This window comes from Saimiri boliviensis, chromosome 3, assembly GCF_048565385.1.
Source record: "Saimiri boliviensis isolate mSaiBol1 chromosome 3, mSaiBol1.pri, whole genome shotgun sequence".
NCBI classification, from domain to species: Eukaryota; Metazoa; Chordata; class Mammalia; order Primates; family Cebidae; genus Saimiri; species Saimiri boliviensis.
Window position 1 is genome coordinate 66,738,413 of NC_133451.1, and position 19,663 is coordinate 66,758,075.

Genomic DNA, 19,663 nt, shown 5'->3' on the forward strand with positions numbered 1-19,663 from the left:
CTCAAGAATGTCTTCTAGAACATATGCTTCCATTTCAGCCGCTGTCTCCACCATGTTTTATCAAACTGCCATGTTTCTTACTGCACTATGATTAGATCATTGCCAGCAGGAACACTCCTCTGTGTCAGCAAGGGAACAGGAAATGGAATGTTCTATTACATGCCTAAAGCAGCTTAGCTGTTCACTAGCCAGGCATCTACCAAAAGAGCAGGGGGTGACTCACTGTGTATTTTTTAAAGATACAGAAGCTCTATTTCAAAGCAAACTTCTGTCAAGTAATTTCAACAGACAAAAGTCTCTTATTTTGTCACTTCAATTTTTAAAATCCCAAAATTTCAGGAAAAAAAACAAACCTATTTTTTAAAAAGCTATTTAACACGTCTGGCTTCCTGGTTGAACAAAAGAGGTTGAAGTGGGTTACGCAGCAATTTATCCTTAGTAAAGCCTTGTAGTGAGATTAATGGCTGTATTAAAGACGAAAAGAAGGAGGCATGATGCTGCCAAGTTAGAAATTTGCTACATCAGGCAAATGTATTATATAACATACACATTACAGTTGACTTCAGGGTATCAAAAATAATTATCCTAATGTAGATTTTTTATAGTAAATTGGCTTTTATTAACTAATCTGTTTCCAAATACCTACAAGAACCAGGTTAACATTCAACTGATTTACAATTACTGAAGCAAGCTTTAACATTTGATATATGTATTTTCTAGTAGTGCCTTCATTTACTAACCAAAGAAATGGCCTGTTTTTTCTCTTATAATAAATACTCTAAGAGACTAAAATATTCCAGATAAATTTAGAGACACTAAATCTGGATCATCAAACAGCAAATAAAGTGAGTGACTGACAGAAGAACCAATTTATATTAAATTCATTCCTGTAATTGATCTTCCATTTAGTAAAATTTGTTAAGATTGTCAGATTTCTTCCTTATGGAATCTTGAATATAAAAAATGTACTGAAAAAGGAACAATGGGCCAGGCACAGTGGCTCACACCTGTAATCCCAGCACTCTGGGAGGCCAAGGTGGGCAGATCATTTGAGGCCAGGCATTGGATCGAGATCAGCCTGGCCAACATGGTGAAACCCCATCTCAACTAAAAATACAGAACTTAGCTGGGCATGTTAGAGCGTGCTTGTAATACCAGCTACTCAGGTGGCTGAGGCAGGAGAATCACTGGAACCTGGGAGGTGGAGTTGTATTACTGCACTCTAGCCTGGACAACAGAGTGAGACTGTGTCAAAAACCAAAAAGGAACAACGTTTTATGCTCTAAACTGAGAAAAGTGATGTGACAATGTACATGATATTGCTGGTATTATCTCTCAAAGTGATGTCGTGTTTTAGTGGAGATTTTGGAGTACTCTTGGGCCTCAATTTATTAATCTATAAAATGGGATAATATTCACCCAACTTGAAATATCAGAAACTGTTCTAGGTGCAGTCGATAGACAGATAAGGTCTCGTAACAGTTTATATAAAGATTATATCCTACAAAGTACCTACTGCAGTTTCTGATATTTAAGAGATACCCATAGTATGCCAAGCAATATTTTTTTTAAATGAACGTATTTTTTAATCCTCGTAACAACCCAGCTAATCTATGTCATAATTGTGTTTGAGATGGAGTCTCACTATGTCACCCAGGCTAGAGTGCAGTGGTGTGTTCTTGGCTCACTGCAACCTCCGACTCCTGGGTTCAAATGATTCTCCTGCCTCAGCCTCCTGAGTATCTGGGATTATAGACATGTGCCACCATGCCCAGCTAATTTCTGTATTTTTAGTAGAGACAGGGTCTCACCATGTTGGCCAGGATGGTGAACTCCTGATGGTCTCAATCTCCTGATCTTGTCATCTGCCCACCTTGGCCTCCCAAAGTGCTGGGATTACAGGTATGAGCCACCACACCTGGCCACTATGTCGTAACTTCTAAAGTACATTTTGCTTACCATATGCTATTCTAAATGCTTTTTACATGTTAACTCACTTAATTTTCACAGTCACCCTGAAGTGTTATTATCCTCCCCATTTTACATATGTGGAAATGGGACAAAAAGAGGTTAAGCAACTTGCCAAATTATTTCAAGCTAAGCTAATTAAGTTAAAGAGCTAAGATCTGAGTCCAGGCAATTTGCTCCAGCATCCATATCCAGAATCATCAACTGTATTTCTTCCATGTGATAATCTTATTTTATCGATAAGGGAACAAAGTATCAGACAGGGCACAAAGTTACATGGCAGAGTGAAATCCAGATGCAAATCCAGAACTGATTCCAAAGGCTATGTGGAATTAAGGGCAGACGAATGATACTATGTTTTTTTACCTCATACCATAACTAATGTTTACATTTAGGTATGGGCATGCCTTGCATTTGAAGCCTTCCCAAAGTAATTTCCACTGTTGTAACCTGGCTTAAACAGAAACTACAAACCAGCTTTTGTTATTTCTTGCCTTCCAGATCAATTATTTCTATGCTTCAAATAAACTGCTCCATCTTTAGACTTAAGAGAAGTCATCAACATAGTTTCCCTTTTGCAAATTTTCCTCCAGTGTTAGCAAGCAATGACAGGTTTGAGTTCAAGGAACTCATGTTGTAACACTCTCCTTTTCCATAAGCCAAGAATAGGCCTTCCACATCATTTATCTGACAATTAATTGGGGCCCCTAAGATCCAAGTCAGTAAAACCATTCACTCTCCACTTCTCCTCCATTCTAGGATTATGGGGTGCCTCTTAGGTGTTCTGACATTTACTGTTGTTTTTAATAATAAATATGTGATTATGCCTTTCTCACAGAATTATGGCTGTTTATCATTTATTATCTGTCTCCCTTACAGACTAGAAAAAAGCAGGCAACACTGTTGAAAGTAGGCAACACTTTATTCACCAGTGCATACCTAGAGCCAGCACTCTGCATTCAAGCGATTCTCCTGCTTCAGCCTCCCAAGTAGCTGAGATTATAGCACCTGCCACCAGGCCCAGCTAATTTTTTGTATTTTTAGTAGAGATGGGGTTTCACCATGTTGGTCAGGCTGGTCTAGAATTTCTTACCTCATGATTTGGCTGCCTCAGCCTCCCAAAATGCTGGGATTACAGGCGTGAACCACCGCGCCCGCCCGGACCAATAGTAGTAATTTCTAATGACAAAAACATTTGTTCTTTTGCTGTAGGTCACTGAAATAAGATATTAGAAGTACTGAATATAAAGAGAATCTAAATTTCAGATTTTCTGTAATTATTTTTTACATAGCAAAATAATGTATCCCCTTTACTTCTGTTTTTTAGTTCTTTTTGTCAATATGATTATCTATGCCACCGCAGGATACCCTGGGCAAAAGGGTATAAAGAGAAATTTACATGTGTTTGTCTAAAACCTGTTATCCTAAAAATAAGCCATCTTCCAGTTCAACCTAATTTTATTTTATTTTTTTTTATTTTTTTTCAGATGAAATCTCGCTCTGCACTCCAGGTTGGAGTACAGTGGCACAAACTCATCTCACTGCAATCTCCACCTCCTGGGTTCCAGTGATTCTCCTGCCTCAGCCTTCTGAGTAGCTGTGATTACAGATGCCCACCACCATGCCCGGCTAATTTTTGTATTTTTAGTGGAGACAGGATTTCACCACATTGGCTAGGCTGGTTTCGAACTCCTGACCTCAAGTAATCTGCCTGCCATGGCCTCCAAAAGTGCTGGGATTATAGGCGTGAGCCATGGTGTACAGCCTCAACCTAATTTTATAGGCAAGGAAACTGTCTTCCTATTTATCTAAAATGCACTTCAATGGCACAAGACCTTTCATTATTTTGCCAACAGAAAAAGTATTAAAATGTAAATAGCAATTAACATAGTAAGTCACACAAATGGAAAACAACATATAAAAAAATTTACATGAAAGAAAATATTGACTGAAAATGAGATTCAAATATCCAAAGAGTCAAACCTCTCATAAAAAAGAAAGTAAAGTATAAAAAAGCTCAGTGAACATCTAGATTGCATGAAATAATCTTCTAAAGTTGACAATTTTATTTAGGACCAGCATTGGTTTCCTTGAAGAAAGAAAAAGGAAAACAAAACAAAAAATATGTATAAATGTGGTGACAAGCAAGCAACCCTGTTTTGCATGACTTAACACTTTGTTGATGTTTGTTCCCTTCAGGTGAAACTTTAATAAAAAATTCCTTATACAGGAGTTTTGTTCCCACCAATTTTTTTTTTTTTTTAATTTAGGGAATGGCGACGCTTCAAAATCCACATATTCAAACAAAACAAGGATAGTCAACTGGTGGTAGGAAAAATGTAATGATTTTGCCCACTCACATAAACTATTAGGAAAAAAACTAAAACAATTTTATCTCTTTTTTTTTTTTTGAGACAGAGTCTTACTCTGTCGCCAGGCACCAGGCTGGAGTGCAGTGGCACAATCTCGGCTCACTGCAACCTCCGCCTCCCGGGTTCAAGCAATTCTGCCTCAGTCTCCCAAGAAGCTGGGACTACAGCCGCACGCCACCACACCCAGCTAATTTTTGTATTTTTAGTAGAGACGGGATTTCACCATGTTGACCAGGATGGTCTCGATCTCTTGATACCTCTAAAAATTATTAAAGTTAGTCATTATGTTATAGTATCATATATTTTTCTCCTTTCTACTGTGTAAATTAGAGTTCAGCATAAGTATGAAACCCAAGAGTGAAAGTGCCTAGACCAAGTATAAGTTAAAGATGTTAAAGACTTAAACAGAATGTAAATTAAAAGGCTAATACAATTTGGTAAGATTTCTGAAAGTCCATAAATTATTAAAATAACACATTCCCATGATTTTACCTTTTATTTCTCCTAAACTACTCATGCTATAAAACTGAGGAATCTAGATAAATGTCTAATGTAGCAAAAAATAAATAAAAATATTCTTTTTATTACCACTATAGTTTTATTAACTATGATTTTTATATAAAAGTAATATATGTACATGGAAAGCATTCATAGTTTAAAAGAGTAAAGTAAACCTACCTCTCACCAAATCATCCTAGGAGACATAACCAGTTACTGTATTCTTCCAAAAATAACCTACATATTTCAAGCACATCTTAGTATAACATTTTTTATACAGATAGATGCTATTATGCATACTTTCTGTATCCCCATTTTAATATTTAATACAGCATACTTGTTTCAGATTAGTACATAAAGATCTATCTTTGATTTCTGATAGCTGTTCAAATTTTCATTGAATTGCATCATGTATTTAACTAGTCCATTATTGACAGGCATTTACATTGTTTCTAATGGTTCACAGCATTGTATTTAAAATTTTAGTAGATGTTACCCAGTTAACTGCCTTCTAAAAAAGTTGAACTTCTACTGAAAGTGAATGTGACTGCCTGCTTCCCTGCAAATATAAAGTGTTACTGACACGAGTCTATTAAAAATCCACATCTGTAATCAACATGAGTTTTAAATCATGTATTCAGTTTATCCTTAGTTCTTCATCATTTCTACTTTTCAAGAATCACAAATCAGTTACATCTCCTTTCATCTAACTTCCGCCCCATCATAAAAAAACACATAAATTCATTCACTGACAATTAAGAACTTCAACTGATTATTAAAAGAGAGAGAGAGAGAGAGAGAGAAAGAAAAAAAAGAGAGAAAGAGAGAGAGACAAAAAATAATAAAGGGAAAAAAACCCAACCACAATGAAGAGTCTGTATGTATACAGCTGGAGAAGAATGAGGAGTAGAATGATCTATGCTTTAAAAAAAAGTTACTTCTGTCTCTCGTTCTCTCTCTCTGATTCTCTCTCTGTGTCTCTGACTCTCTCTCTCTTTCTCACTCTCTCTCTCTCTCTGACTCTCTGACTCTCTCTCTGACTCTCTCTCTCTGACTCTCTCTCTCTCTCTCTCTTCCTTTCTTTGTTCCATGTCAGTCTTTCTCTAGGATTTTTTTTTCCTCTCTCTCGCAAAAAAAAAAAAAAAAAAAAAAGAAAAAGAAAAAAAAAGCTACTTCTGATAAAACACAAATTCTCTCCAACATTTAATGGGTTCTTTAACCTGGGAGTAAGTTTTAAAAAGATGCCTCTGCCAAAATTTAGTATTTTTAAAACCCCGAATTGTTTGGGAAATATTTGGGTATATTCTCACTAAATAAAATACTGCTGGATACATTTATTTCTTTGCCTTCTAAATTTATGTTCAAATTACTCATTTTTAAAGCATGAAATTCTAAAGTAATCCATCATATTTAAGAAATCTGATGTACAAAAATACAGGGCCACACATAAACAATTTTTATGAACACAAAGAGCACGTAACATTTTGAACCTCAGTTTCTTTGCATAGATTCTACGTCTAACTTGGATGATAGCATTTTAAAATGAAAATGATTAAACCTCCACCAGAACTGTCAAAATAAGACAGTCAAACATGCTTCGAGAAATGTGGAAGAATATCTAAAGGATATATGTAAGAAAGGATTAGGTTAAGGATACATAAAATTATAACATTATCAATAATACAATGCAATGTAGTATCCAGTACTATATTCTAAATATGAGGAAGGGTAGGGAGGGTATGTACTATTTTGTAATATTTAAATAACTTTTTTTTTTTTTTTGCTTAAACAGTATTTTCCTCAAGGCTCATACTATAAAAAGCCCCAGAAAATTTTTTTTGTATCATCCTCATTGGCATTTTGATCACTCACTTATACACACACTTACTGAGTGCTTATTAGGAGGCAGGGTTTATACTTACATACACTGGATATAGATGGCAAATAAAATTAGTCCCCTTCTAAGAGGCTATAATCTAGAACTCAATCCTGATTCTTGACAATGTTTAATACTAAAATTTCAATGATTTTTTTCCTCTAATTAGTCCCCTTCCCATTCTTCTCTAACCCAACTAATAAATGAAATCTGAAATTCAACAGCTAATAAATGAAATCTGAAATTCAACTAAGAAAAGTACAGAAGAGAATTATATTTAGATACAAAACATTTCATCCAGATGTGTCCTATACACAGAATGAAATACAAGCATAATCTTGTCTAACCTAAGTAACGTACTAAACAAAGTAAAAAACAAAGCAATGGTCCTTCTTTTCACATCCCCAGTAATAGTTGTGTCTGTTGGACACTTGCATTTGTTGTCTCTACCCATGGTGGGTCACGCCATGAATTCATTCTTTTTCCAGTATTTCACAATAGGTTCTATGTACACAAAACTGATAAAATATTTATTGTTTACAGGTCACAATCAACCCTCCCATTTGTCTGAAATGTATATTTTCAAATAAAAATAAAAACAAGTGTATCCCTAATAGAAATTACTTATTTCAATATTTTTGTTTTTAAATAGGTTAAATCTATTGATGATACAGCACTTTTAGTCTTGTCAGCAACACATCTGTCCTCCACTTGAAAGCGAATCACATCTACCAACAGAAAGAAATACACATCACGCGCGCGCGCACGCACACACACACACACACACACACACACACACACACACACACAGAGGGTCTAGGGTACCTGAAGATAAAAATTTAAATTACAAGAAAAAGCTCAAATCCAAAGACAATGTTTTTGAGTCACCAGTTTCTACCACTCTGGGGGAATGAATAAACAGCTCCAAGTTAACTCCAGATAGCATCAAGGGCATGGAAAATAATCAGGAAGTAAAAACGACCCAAGTAACCATGGAATCTCATTGCTATCACTGGCTCTCCTCTGGTCCTTGATGGTCTGGGGTCCCTAACAAGCTCCAGTCAGTCTGGTCTGAAGATATCTGTTACCAGTTTGCTATTTCCAGCCTAATCTATTCATAACAAACCTTGAATGGTTTGACTGCAAGCAATTATTTAAAGATATTAACTCTTGCAATTATTTAAAGTATCAAATAACAGCTTGTGATATCATGAAATACGCATTTGGTCTCTGGTCTTAGACCAGTTTCCTGGCATATACTCCTAAAATCCTTGGAATCTTCAAAGTGGTTAAGGGTCTTCCTGTATGCTAAGATTTGACTGAAGACTGACAGGCCCTACGGTAGCTTCAGGATGAGGGTTGGTTAGCAGAAAGACCAAGGGAAGATTAAATGGTTGGGATTTTTCAGGACCCCTCCATCCTCCAAAAAGGGGAGACTAAAAGTGAAATTGATCCCCAATGGCCAAGAGTTTAATCAATCATGCTTGTATAATAAAGTCTCCATAAAAGCCCAAGGGTTTGATAGGCTTCCGAAGAGCTGAACACAGTACAAGTTACCAGAGGGTGGCATGCCCAGAGAGGGCTGAATTTCCATGCCTCTTGTCCCATACCTTACCCTATGCATCTCTTCATCTGTATCCTTTGTAATATCTTTATGAAGTGGTAAACATAAGTATTTCCTTGAGTTCTGTGAGCCACTCAGTAAATTAGTCAAACTCAAGAAAGGGATGTTGAGAACCCTGATGTACAGTCAGTGGGTCAGAAGCACAGGTAAAACAACCTGGGACTTGTAATTGGCATCTGAAGTAGGACACAGTCTTGTAGAACTGGGCTCTCAAATCTGTGGGATTTGGCACTATCTCCAGGTAAATAGTGTCAGAATATAATTGATTTAGAGGACACCCGGCTGGTGTCTGTGACAAAAGCTCTACTTGCTTGGTGTATAAAGAAAAAACTCTCACATTTCCAGCCACAGAAGTATTTTCTGTTGTGAGAATATGAGTAACCGAGTTTAATTTTCCCTCTGTATCATCAGACTACCTTTCAAACTCATAACTCAATCTATTAAGAAATGTGTATTACATTAAATTGTCTCTATCTACCAATGACTGGGCCAGAAATGGCAAAATGCCCATTTTCACTACCTTATCCCAATCACAGATAGAGGATGTTTAGTGGTCTCATATAAAGAGAAGCTCAGAGCATGACTGTGACATTCCAAAGTTCCTAAGGTAAATCTATAAACAGGACTCCATCACTATCCTCATATATTCATAAAGAAATAATGATCTCATACAATTTAACTGTGAACTACCGCTTTGGTTGTCACAAGAATATCTTCACAACTACATGAAGGGTACAATTACTTTCAATTTCTCCACTAATTTCAAATACCCAGTTACTATCAAACCTCCAATAAAAACTAATTCAGTATAAGAAAACAGAAGACAATTATTTATCAACCTTTATGTATGTAATAGATACTACACTAGCATGTTTCATGGAAGCAAATTTAACCCACATTCACTTTTCAACTCCTCCATCACCAATTTCTTATTAGGGTCACATAATTTTAGAAATCCTATTAACTCCCATCATCTTCAAGAATATGTCCATTTCTCTCAGTGAAGGGAGTTGGTATTATTCAAGGGTTAGGTATTTCTCATAATTATTTTAAGGTAATACATTTGCACATCTTCCATTTTTCAGCATTCCAGCTTGCTGAGAAATCATTACAAGAGAGTATGTCTAGGTCTTAGAGTATTTTGCAATTCATACATTCAATCCCTAAATGTTTACAAGAGTTTATATTTTTTAAATCGAATCTGAAAAACATACTGTTAGAAATCTGCTTCCCAAAAGATCATGTTCCTGATCTAAAGCAGAGCTTTCAAAAAATGTTTTATCTATGCAGAGCACAGAGTACCAACCTGATAAACTAAAGTGCTATCAAAATAAGATTCTTTCATTCGACCAATATCTGAGAGAGACACACAATGGGTCCTGAGCAAAGACGGGAGGGCTTGATACGTAAGATCAGCCACATCTTTAGAAGGAAGGAGAAAAAAGGCAATTCCAATTTCCATCTTCCTTCTTCTAGTTCTTCCAGGAGACATACCCTGCCTCCAGTGTTGTTGCTCTCCTTGATCACAAGACTTCCATCTTAAGGACAAACTTAAGTTTCTCATCTTGGTCATTAGTCCATCAGAGAAAATGTCATTTTATTTAGAGATATTGGAAGGAAGCAGGCCTCAGAATTTTCCAATTTTTTTGTACTTCCAAATTTTTCACAATAAACATTTATTTTTTAAAGAGTTTCCTGTCAGAGTTCATGGAAAGGGATCAGAAATTAACACTCAAAATCGACCATGTGAGCCAGTCAAGAAAGAATTAGGCATCCTACATAGAAAGAGTCACATTTGTATTCTATGCAACTTTCTAATTTCCTAGAATTAATTCCTGTGTCCTCTACTTCTAAGTCAGACAATTTCCAAAACACATGTAGCCCAGGAATATATTTACTTCATAAAGAGTGGTAGAGACCATATATCTGCAATCTTTTTTTTTTTTTTTTTTTTTTTTTTGAGACAGAGTCTCATTCTGTTGCCCAAGACAGAGTGCAGTGGTATGATCTTGACTCTCTGAAATCTCCACCTCCCAGATTCAAGTGAGTCTCCTGCCTCAGCCTCCCAAGTAGCTGGGATCACAGGCCCTCACTGGCCACCACACCCAGCTAATTTCTGTATTTTTAGTAGAGACAGGGTTTCACCATGTTGGTCAGGCTTGTCTCAAACACTTAACCTCAAGTGATCTGCCTGCCTTGGCCTCCCAAAATGCTGAGATTACCGGTGTGAGCCACTGTGCCCAGCCTTGCAATCTTTTCAATATCATAAATGCGATGCATTCACGTAGTGTGTTTAAGAAATTCAAAGGCTACAAAGGCAAAAGATGAACCATAAGTCTTGTTATCCTCCTGTATTATGGGAAAATACATGTTATAGCATTAACAGACTTCTAGCACAGTTACCAGTTTAATGGCATTTTGCTTTCATATCTTGATTCACCAAATTTTATATGCTTGTTATCTACTGACTGTCCACTGAAGAAATGAGCACTGACCCTTCGTTGGTTGCCCTCCATCCCCAAATTTTATAGATGTTATTTTTACATTATAAAGGTTTATATGGCATTCTACTCCATAACTATAATTAAGCCCATTTTATATATTTTCTAGGTTGATTCTGAAATGAAAAATCAATAAAGTACACTTATAATGTGATCAGAAAAATACTAGTCACTGAAGGAAATGCAATTTTATGTTATTTAGACATTACTAGTTGAAGAAATGTTCATGTATTCCAGACTAATAGAACCTGAATTTCCTTCCAGCTTTCTTCAGTTCTTTTTGAAGGCCCAAGATTGCCATGGTAGCTATTTCTTCCTACTCACCCTCCCATCCCCCCACTACCACCATATCCTCTACCTTGGGATTATTTTTTCATTGTGCTACTGTATCTCAAATATTTTCACACAAAGTACGTAGTTTTTCCAAGTATAGAAAATGCAATTGTCCTTACATGATAAAACAGTGGGGCTGGGTATAGAAAATACAGGTCAAAATCTACTGTCTCTCAAATAGTGAAGTCACTGTTCTACTGCCTTCAAGTATTTAGTATGACTGCTAAAAACTTAGTTTATCTGATCTTCCATATTTTTTCCCTCTCTCTCGTAATAATTTTGGGATATTCTTGTCCTTAAGAATTCTGAAATCGAGGATCTTTTTCCATTCATTTTGGTTGTTACTACATGGGCTCTTTCAATCTGAAAATTCATTATGTTTTTACAGCTCAGGAAATTTTCTTCAATTATTTCTTTCATTATCCTGTCCTTTCCATGGTTCCTAATCTCTGCTTTTCAAACTCACATTTACAGATGTGAGAACTGTGATATATTTTCCATGCCTCTTTAATTTTCTCTCAAGTTTTTCCAGATTTTTGAAAATTTACATATGCAGACAGTTCCTCCTAATTCCAAAATCAACAATTCAGTCTTGAGTCAGGCTAAAATTTTATTTAGCTCATCCATCAAAACTTTTCCTTATAATTTTCAAAACCTTTTCTGGTTCTATGCCCCTTTTCAATGCAGCTATGATTAAATATTACAATGTGTTCTTAAATCTTAAATAAAATACCAATTATACTTTTCTTCGAAGTATTCTTCTGAATTACAGCTGAGGTTGGTTGTCATTTTATTCATCTTAATCTTCTTCCATCCTCTTGATTCTCAATTGTCTGATTATCCCTGTCTGTTTATATTTGCAAATGAAAGATTACTTTAGAGTATACAGAGTGTAAGAGCTTTCCCTGAGAATCAGGTTTGTCTTCCTAAGTGACTTCTCCTTTAAACGGAAGAACAGTACAATTTAAGCAGGTAGGGCATATGGATATGCAGGTACCCCAGAAAGGAAGTCAATTTGGCTGGAAACAGACAAAACTGTTTTTCTCCTGGGGTAGCACAGTGCCTCCACTTCTCTCAGGTTCTAACACCTCAGTAGATGTCATACTAAACTGCTGGCCTACTTTCTTAAGAGAACAATTCTGAAACTTCAGGCTTAAGAGTGGGCACCACAGTTGTTTAGGCTAGAGAAAGGGTAGAAAGGAAGTCCGACTGACCTAGCACTCTGGAAAACAAGCCTTAAGAAAATTCTTGATTATTACCCAACTGCCCACTACTACTGATTTGTGTTTGCTGACTCCAAATTTGGAGCCATTCCAAGGTTTCCTTGGGAAAACCTGAGCTTACCTCTGTTATCTTGGGTTCCAGTTTCCTCTGGGATTTTGCTGTCAATCCGATTCCATGAACTTCCTATCTTCTTCAAAATTTCTTGATCCTCTGATGGTACCTGTAGTGGACTGTGAACTGTAATTTTACTGTTCAACATGTTTTCTCCCTGACCCCTTTTGCTAATGACATCATCCCTCTTTTTTTATGAGGAACATATTCACGTGCTTTAGGTATAGGTGAGCCTTCCTAGCCACCACAGGAGTGACCACATGACCTAGCTCTGGCTAGAATATCCCATTCTCATCTCCTTTGACTGACACTTTGGCTGAAAATAAAGCTGATATGGAAGGAAATGCAGACCAAAAATGTTGAGACAGAAACAGTTTTGGAGCCATACTAGTAACACTATTCAAGTTTAGATCCATCTATGCATCTAAGTTGTAGTTTCTCACCTCCCTCCCCACACACACCCAAGTACAAATTAAAGTTACAGAGCTAAAGAGGTCCTTTTGTGCCTCTTAAGGAGAGTTTGCGTAACATAATAACATCTGTTCTTGTTTTCAGAATTATGATTTAATTCAATCTTTGAACAACATCAGTGGGACGCTGAGAAGAAAGGAAATTAAAGGAATGTGCTAAATTCATCGTTTTTTTAAAGTTCAGTCAATAATTACAAAATAAGCCTGAAGAAATCAAGTTTTAGCTTTAAAATTTGTTAAACATACAATAAGGAAATAGCTATAAATTTTATTTAGTACATCTTATCTTTCCACCCTCAGGGTTTAAGCAGATATAGAAACCAATTATCTCTTTATTAGTTTTTTTCTAAGTCAAGATTTCAATAGTTTCAAAAAGAAAAATAGGGAAGAAGGGAAGGTTAGTAATGACTTAAAGTTTTTCTTTCTTTTTTTGGTTTCAATAGAGACAGGGGCTCACTACGTTTCCCAGGCTGGTTTCGAACTCCTGGGCTCAAGCAATCCTCCTGCCTCGGCCTCCCGAAGTACTGGGATTACAGGGATTACTGCACCCAACCATAATTTAAAATTTTCAAGCAAATTATTACCTTTAAAAATTATCTTATATGGCAGAAACCTCTCCAAGAAAAATTCTGTAGCTATTGCTGTTATTACTGGGGACAGAGTAGCGGAAAAGGCTGGTCAATGAACAAAAAACGAAATCCAGTACTCTTTTTTCAGACAGGGTGACAGTGCAGTGGTTCCATCATTGCTCACTGTAACCTTAAATTCCTGGGTTTAAGCAATCCTCCTGCCTCAGCCTCCCAAGTAGCTAGGACTACCAGTATGTGCCACTACACTCACCTAATTTTTAAATTTTTGTGGAGATGGGTTATTGCTATGTTACCCAGGCTAGTCTAACTCCCAACCTCAAACAATCCTCCTGTCTTAGCCTCCCAAATGGCTGTAATTACAGGCATGAGTCACTGCACCCACCCTGAAATCCAGTATTCTTAAGCTAAAGTTCCTATTGCATGGTTTACACCAAATATCTATGCCTCAAAAACTTTCTACCCCCGAAACAATTGGCAAAACGCTGTATGAGGTATTTAAGTAAATGTTGGAGGAGAATAGGTCTATATTTTTCATTATAATCTAAAGTCCTATAATCTAATGACCTATAATCTGAAAGCAAATAAAATCTTTACCTATAATGTAAAGGTAAAGAAAACTGATCCTGACTGGGGAAAAAAAAATTCCAAAATATTATATAAGAGCTAAATCCAGTAAAATGTCAAAATAAGTAGTAAATACCTCCAACAGAGAAGGCAATATAGTATGCTAAATAATGTAAATTACCTCCATTCTTTAGAAAAACCCTGTTAAAAAATAAATCATTAGCCCTAAGGTAGATGAAGACAACAAGGTTAGGTAGTAACTGTCCCCAAATCACATAGTATTAAAGCAGGATTCAAAAGCAAGTTATCCAACTTGATTTCAAACTCTTTCTATATCATGCTTTTTCCAGGAGAAATACTGTAAGAAAAGAAATACAAAGGCAATGGGTTATTTCAGAATTAGATGTAATTTTTGGCAAGCACAGAAACTGTGAAGTATTCATATGCCTGTGGTTTAATGAAACTGGAATCTGGTTCTTCTTCCTACTTGCTCTCGGATTAAGATTTTCAGAAAACTTGTGCTTATGGTAGTGAGGTCAGGAAGACCTTCGTATTCGATTAAGATATATGAATCTTAACATTCTAGGTTGCATAAGCCAATGAATGGGTCCCCTGGCCAAGCAAAGCTGTTCTTCTGGGATCCCTGGGATTCAAAACAAAACTGCTCATGCATAGAAGACAAAAAGCTCTAATACCAAACCTGTGTTTTTTATGTGTTAGCATAAAAGACAAAAGGATCTGATGATTAAGCTAAAGTAGGTTAAGAATCTCCTCATATGAAAAAACATCCCACATACTAAGGCACATTTACAACTTAAATCATATTACAGGACTTCAGTCTGGCCAAGAGAAGTCAGGTACTGAAGTCTGGGTTTCAGGCAGAAAGGTAGACTGATTAGTAGAGAGGATCTTAAGACTACAAAGTAGCCGGGCGTGGTGGCTCAAGCCTGTAATCCCAGCACTTTGGGAGGCCGAAACGGGTGGATCACGAGGTCAAGACATCGAGACCATCCTGGTCAACATGGTGAAACCCTGTCTCTACTAAAAATACAAAAAATTAGCTGGGCATGGTGGCATGTGCCTGTAATCCCAGCTACTGAGGAGGCTGAGGCAGGAGAATTGCCTGAACCCAGGAGGCGGAGGTTGCGGTGAGCCGAGATCGCATCATTGCACTCCAGCCTGGGTAACAAGAGCAAAACTCTGCCTCAAAAAAAACCAAAAAAACCAAAAAAAAAGACTATAAAGTGGGTATGTGGCCACAGAGTAAGAAAAGGTACAAGTGAAAGGAGTCAACAAAAAATGAGTTAGAGATATATTCTAAAGGTCCCGCGATTTAGAAAACAGCATGATAAAATCTTTGCTTTCATACTTTCCATTTTGTCTAGAACCATGGTATTATCTGAGGAGCCTATAGTAGAGATGCCACAGGCATAAAGTTTGCTTTAACATTCCCAGAAAAGGACCTAAGAATCAGAAAAGGATTTGCATTTCTCGTAACCCTTGTCTCTCCCTCGTAATTAACAGTATGATAAAGTAGGACAAATTTCTAAGTTCTCAAGGAATTTAAGGGCATATTCTATTTAAATCCTAAAAACCTAATGAATTCAGAATATAATCCAAAAAAGAGCCTCTAACCCAAACAACTATTATTTGTGATCACTTCATTACAGAATCCCAACCCCTTAACCTATCTACTATCAGCTCCGCCTAAAACAACCAAAATGCGCAATTACACCTGAAAATATTTATTAGTAATCTATAAATGCAATAAAATAATCAAATTTAATAGAATTAGAAATTTAAAAATACGGGATTTTCCTAAAGTAAAATAGCCAAACATCTTAGTAGTCAGAATTTTCACAAGGCTCTCTATTCTTATTCATACTTCAGTTTCAACACCTAATATTTATGAAAATCCTTATAGGTCACAAATATTTTCACAAACATTAGGTCACCTAACCTCCATCAAAAGAAGGTATTCACAGGCCTTTTTTATGGGAGACTGAGATATTTAGTTTTTACATGCCACACTTACTTAACAGCATGAATTAAGAGGTGTAGGAGGGTCTAAAACAGCATTCTTCCCACTTCACATTGATTTGGGTATGTTTCAGAAATAATGAAGAGTAACATACCTATTACTCCATCTATGAAATCTATCTCAAGATCAGTCCATGAATTTCCCCAAGACAGGGGTTAGGGAGACAAGATGAAATAAAACAGAGTAGTATTAACTAGCTACATTCAGGTAAAGTCTAAGGAGGTGTTCCATAACTCTTCTTACTCCATCATTTCTCTCTGGTTGCTCTACTTGGTGACAGGTCACTAAATATGAGTTTGAGTAATATGGCATTCATGCAGATCTATAAAACAAATCTAGAAGCAAAATGAAATGGCTAGTGAACTCTACAATGCATACAAAACATGTTTCTTGAGCAATTACTAGGGACGTCATAAAAGAATAGTAGTGAGTACAGTATGAGAGTACAGTATGAAGTTAAGAAACCAGACTTTCATGTGAGACTACCCATTTATATTCCATTTCCATCATTTACTGTGACCTTGAACAAGTTACTTATTCTTTGCCTTGATTTTTTCAACTACAAAATGTAGATACTATGTACCTCTTAGAGTTGTGAAGATTAAATGGTATACAGTACAGTATAATACATATAAAGCAATTAGAATTGTGGCTGGCACATAGTATGCACTCACTGTTACTGGGGTTAAAATTATTCAGTGTGCTAGGTGTTATAAACACCTTAAGGAAAGATGTGATATATGATCTGTCCCTTTTATGGATAATGTAGTCAACAGAGAGGGATATCCAGAAAGCATAGATATGACAGGGCTTGAAAGCTGATGTCTAACCTAGCAGATCCTATACCACTACAAAATCACTAGTTTTTAAAATATGGTGTTGACACACACAATAAAATGTCAGTTACAGAAACAGATTCCCACACCTTTGGTCTAGCAGTTTTACCTCTGGAATATATGCTACCACAATACAGAAATAATATCAAACATAGTCCACTGCAGTATTGTTTGTAACAGCAGAACATTGGATACAACCAAAACTTCCATAAACTGGAAAACAATTAAGTCCTGACACCTGACAAGGGAATACTCACAGCCATTTAAAGGAGTAAGATAACTATATGTGTACTTACATGAAAAGAGTCTATGATGGACTATTTTTTTTAAAAGTTTCAAATGATATTTTATAATGATCTCATTTATGCAAAACAAAATTACAGAGATACATCTGTATAATGTGGGTGAAAATGCATAGAAAAAGGCATAGGATTACATACACTTAAAATTTACAACTAGGAATATAAAACAATCTTCAACTCTTATTCTATATATTCCTCTACTGTTTAAATTTTCAGTTTACGTTTGCTAATGATTTAATAAAACTGGAAAAAGATAATGCAATTTTCCTTTAAGAATCCTCCAATATAAAAAAGTTAAATGGATAAATAGAAATAAAACATTACTCACAGTTTAACATTTGGTGCAAACTTTAGAACAGGTTTGATTTAAATAATATTACTTCCTCAACATAATTAAATTTAATCTACATTATACCTTATACAAGCTCTTCTTTTTTGACATTTTCTGAACAGCAACTATGTAAGTTTTAAATCACTTCTAGTTCACTTGAAATATATAAAACATACAGTGAAATTTAGTATTTTAAAAAACATGGGAAGGACAGTGCAAGAGAACTACAAAACACTCATAGTTTATAGGTCCTGCAATAATAATGTATGGAGATTTTCAAGTTCAAAGACAGCCTAAGGACATCATCAAATCAGTAAGAACACTACATTGCCTTTATCTTCATAAAAGTACTTTTTCTTCTTTACTAGAATCTGTAAGGAAGGGAAGAAGGAAAGGAAAAAAAAAAAAAGATGTCAAGCCTGCTTAGAGGTTCAAGCAACAGAAGAAGAAAAATTGCTTCAAAAGATCTCTGATTTGGCTGGGCACATGGGCTCACACCTGCAATCTCAGCACTTTGCGAGGCCAAAGCAGAAGGATCACTTGAGCCCAAAAGTTCTAGAACAACTTAGGCAACATAGAAAGACGGTCTCTACAAAAAAAATAAAGTAGCTGGGCATGGTGGCATGCCCCTGTAGTCCCACCTACTTGGGAGTATGAGGTGGGAGGAACCCTTGAGCCCAGGATTTCGAGGCTGCCATTGCCCTCCAGCCTAGGCAACAGAGTAAGACCTTGTGCCTTAAAAAAATGGAATTAAAAAAAATATAACTCAACTGATTAAGTGGAAATCATCTAAAATTCCTGTAACCATAAAACCCCACATAGATGTTAGCTACTTAACAAACACATGAAACTGCTTAGTACAAGCAACCAATTTTAGTATGCAGAACTTCAGCTTATATAAATTCAGTACTTATAAAGATGTATACACTTAAGCAGCTACTTGGTTTATTGTTGTATTGTGGAAATACATAAAATAAAGGCAGCACTTAAAATGAGGACAGACTATAAAACAGGTAAGTCAACTGATTATCTGGAAATACAAGATTAAGTTCCTACTCCCCTCAATGAACTGATATAAATTTGAAATAAATGAATAAAATGTAAAAGTTAAGAGGCACACTAGCCAAGATGGTCCATTAACTAATGAATGGGTAAACAAAATGTGATATATACATACAATGGAATATCTAAAAGGAAATCCTGTCACATGCTACAACATAAATGAAACTTGACAACAGTATATTAACTAAAATAAGACAGTCACAAAAAGACAAAATACTATGATTCCACTTATGTGACAGACAAATTCATAGAAACAGAAAATAGAACGGTAGTTGCCAGGTGCTGAAAGGATAAGAAAATGTGGAATTTTTCATTGGGTATAGAATTTCAGTTCTGCAAGATAAAAAAGTTCTGTGAATATAGTTAACACTACTAAACTATACACTTGAAAACAATATGGTAAATATTATTTTTTTTAATTACAATTAAAATTTTTTTGTTATTATTTTGAAAAAGAGGTCTGTACTAAATTACTTAAGCCACTTTAAGAAATAACTAAATCATAAAAAGATCAAATAAAGCACTTTCTCTAACTCCTTTCTAACATTTCAGTGGCAAATAAGGTCAAAAACACAACATATAAGACTAAAAGGAAAAAGGATGCACATAAACTGAATCTGTAAAACGTGTATCTTAACAAAACTGATGTAAGGAAAAAAATATTTACAGTTTCTTCAAATAAGTTTGAAAAACTAACATGATAATCCTCATAGAAAATATAAATTAAAATATTAATGAAACTAAATCCAAAAATAAAAATTAAAATTAAAAAAAAAGAAACTAAATCCAACATTTCATTAAAATAATTCATCATACCAAGTATTCAAAACATAATTAAAATTAGGAAATCTTTTATTGCAATTCACTATATGGACATACTGAAGGGGCAGAGAAAGAACTGACCATTTCAAAAGATGTCAAAAATCCATTTGATAAAATGTAGTACATTATTTCTGATAA

General features: G+C 35.6%; 1 protein-coding gene across 7 annotated transcripts in view; it reads right to left on the minus strand.

Moving 5' to 3' along the window:
* Window positions 1-19,663, minus strand: part of ANKRD17 (ankyrin repeat domain 17) — a 180,430-nt gene that overhangs the window by 144,067 nt on the left and 16,700 nt on the right. Inside the window, exons 1-2 of one of the 7 annotated variants that reach the window (XM_074396255.1) lie at window positions 1,919-19,663; window positions 1-1,007 (exon numbers count right to left, since the gene is read on the minus strand). The exon at window positions 1,919-19,663 is cut by the window's right edge and continues 15,855 nt beyond it. The exons of 5 other annotated variants lie outside the window; for them this stretch is intronic. In XM_074396255.1, coding sequence (XP_074252356.1) covers window positions 1-54 — 54 coding nt within the window. In that variant the 5' untranslated portion in view covers window positions 55-1,007; window positions 1,919-19,663. One more of the 7 variants, XM_074396254.1, reaches the window with a different exon arrangement.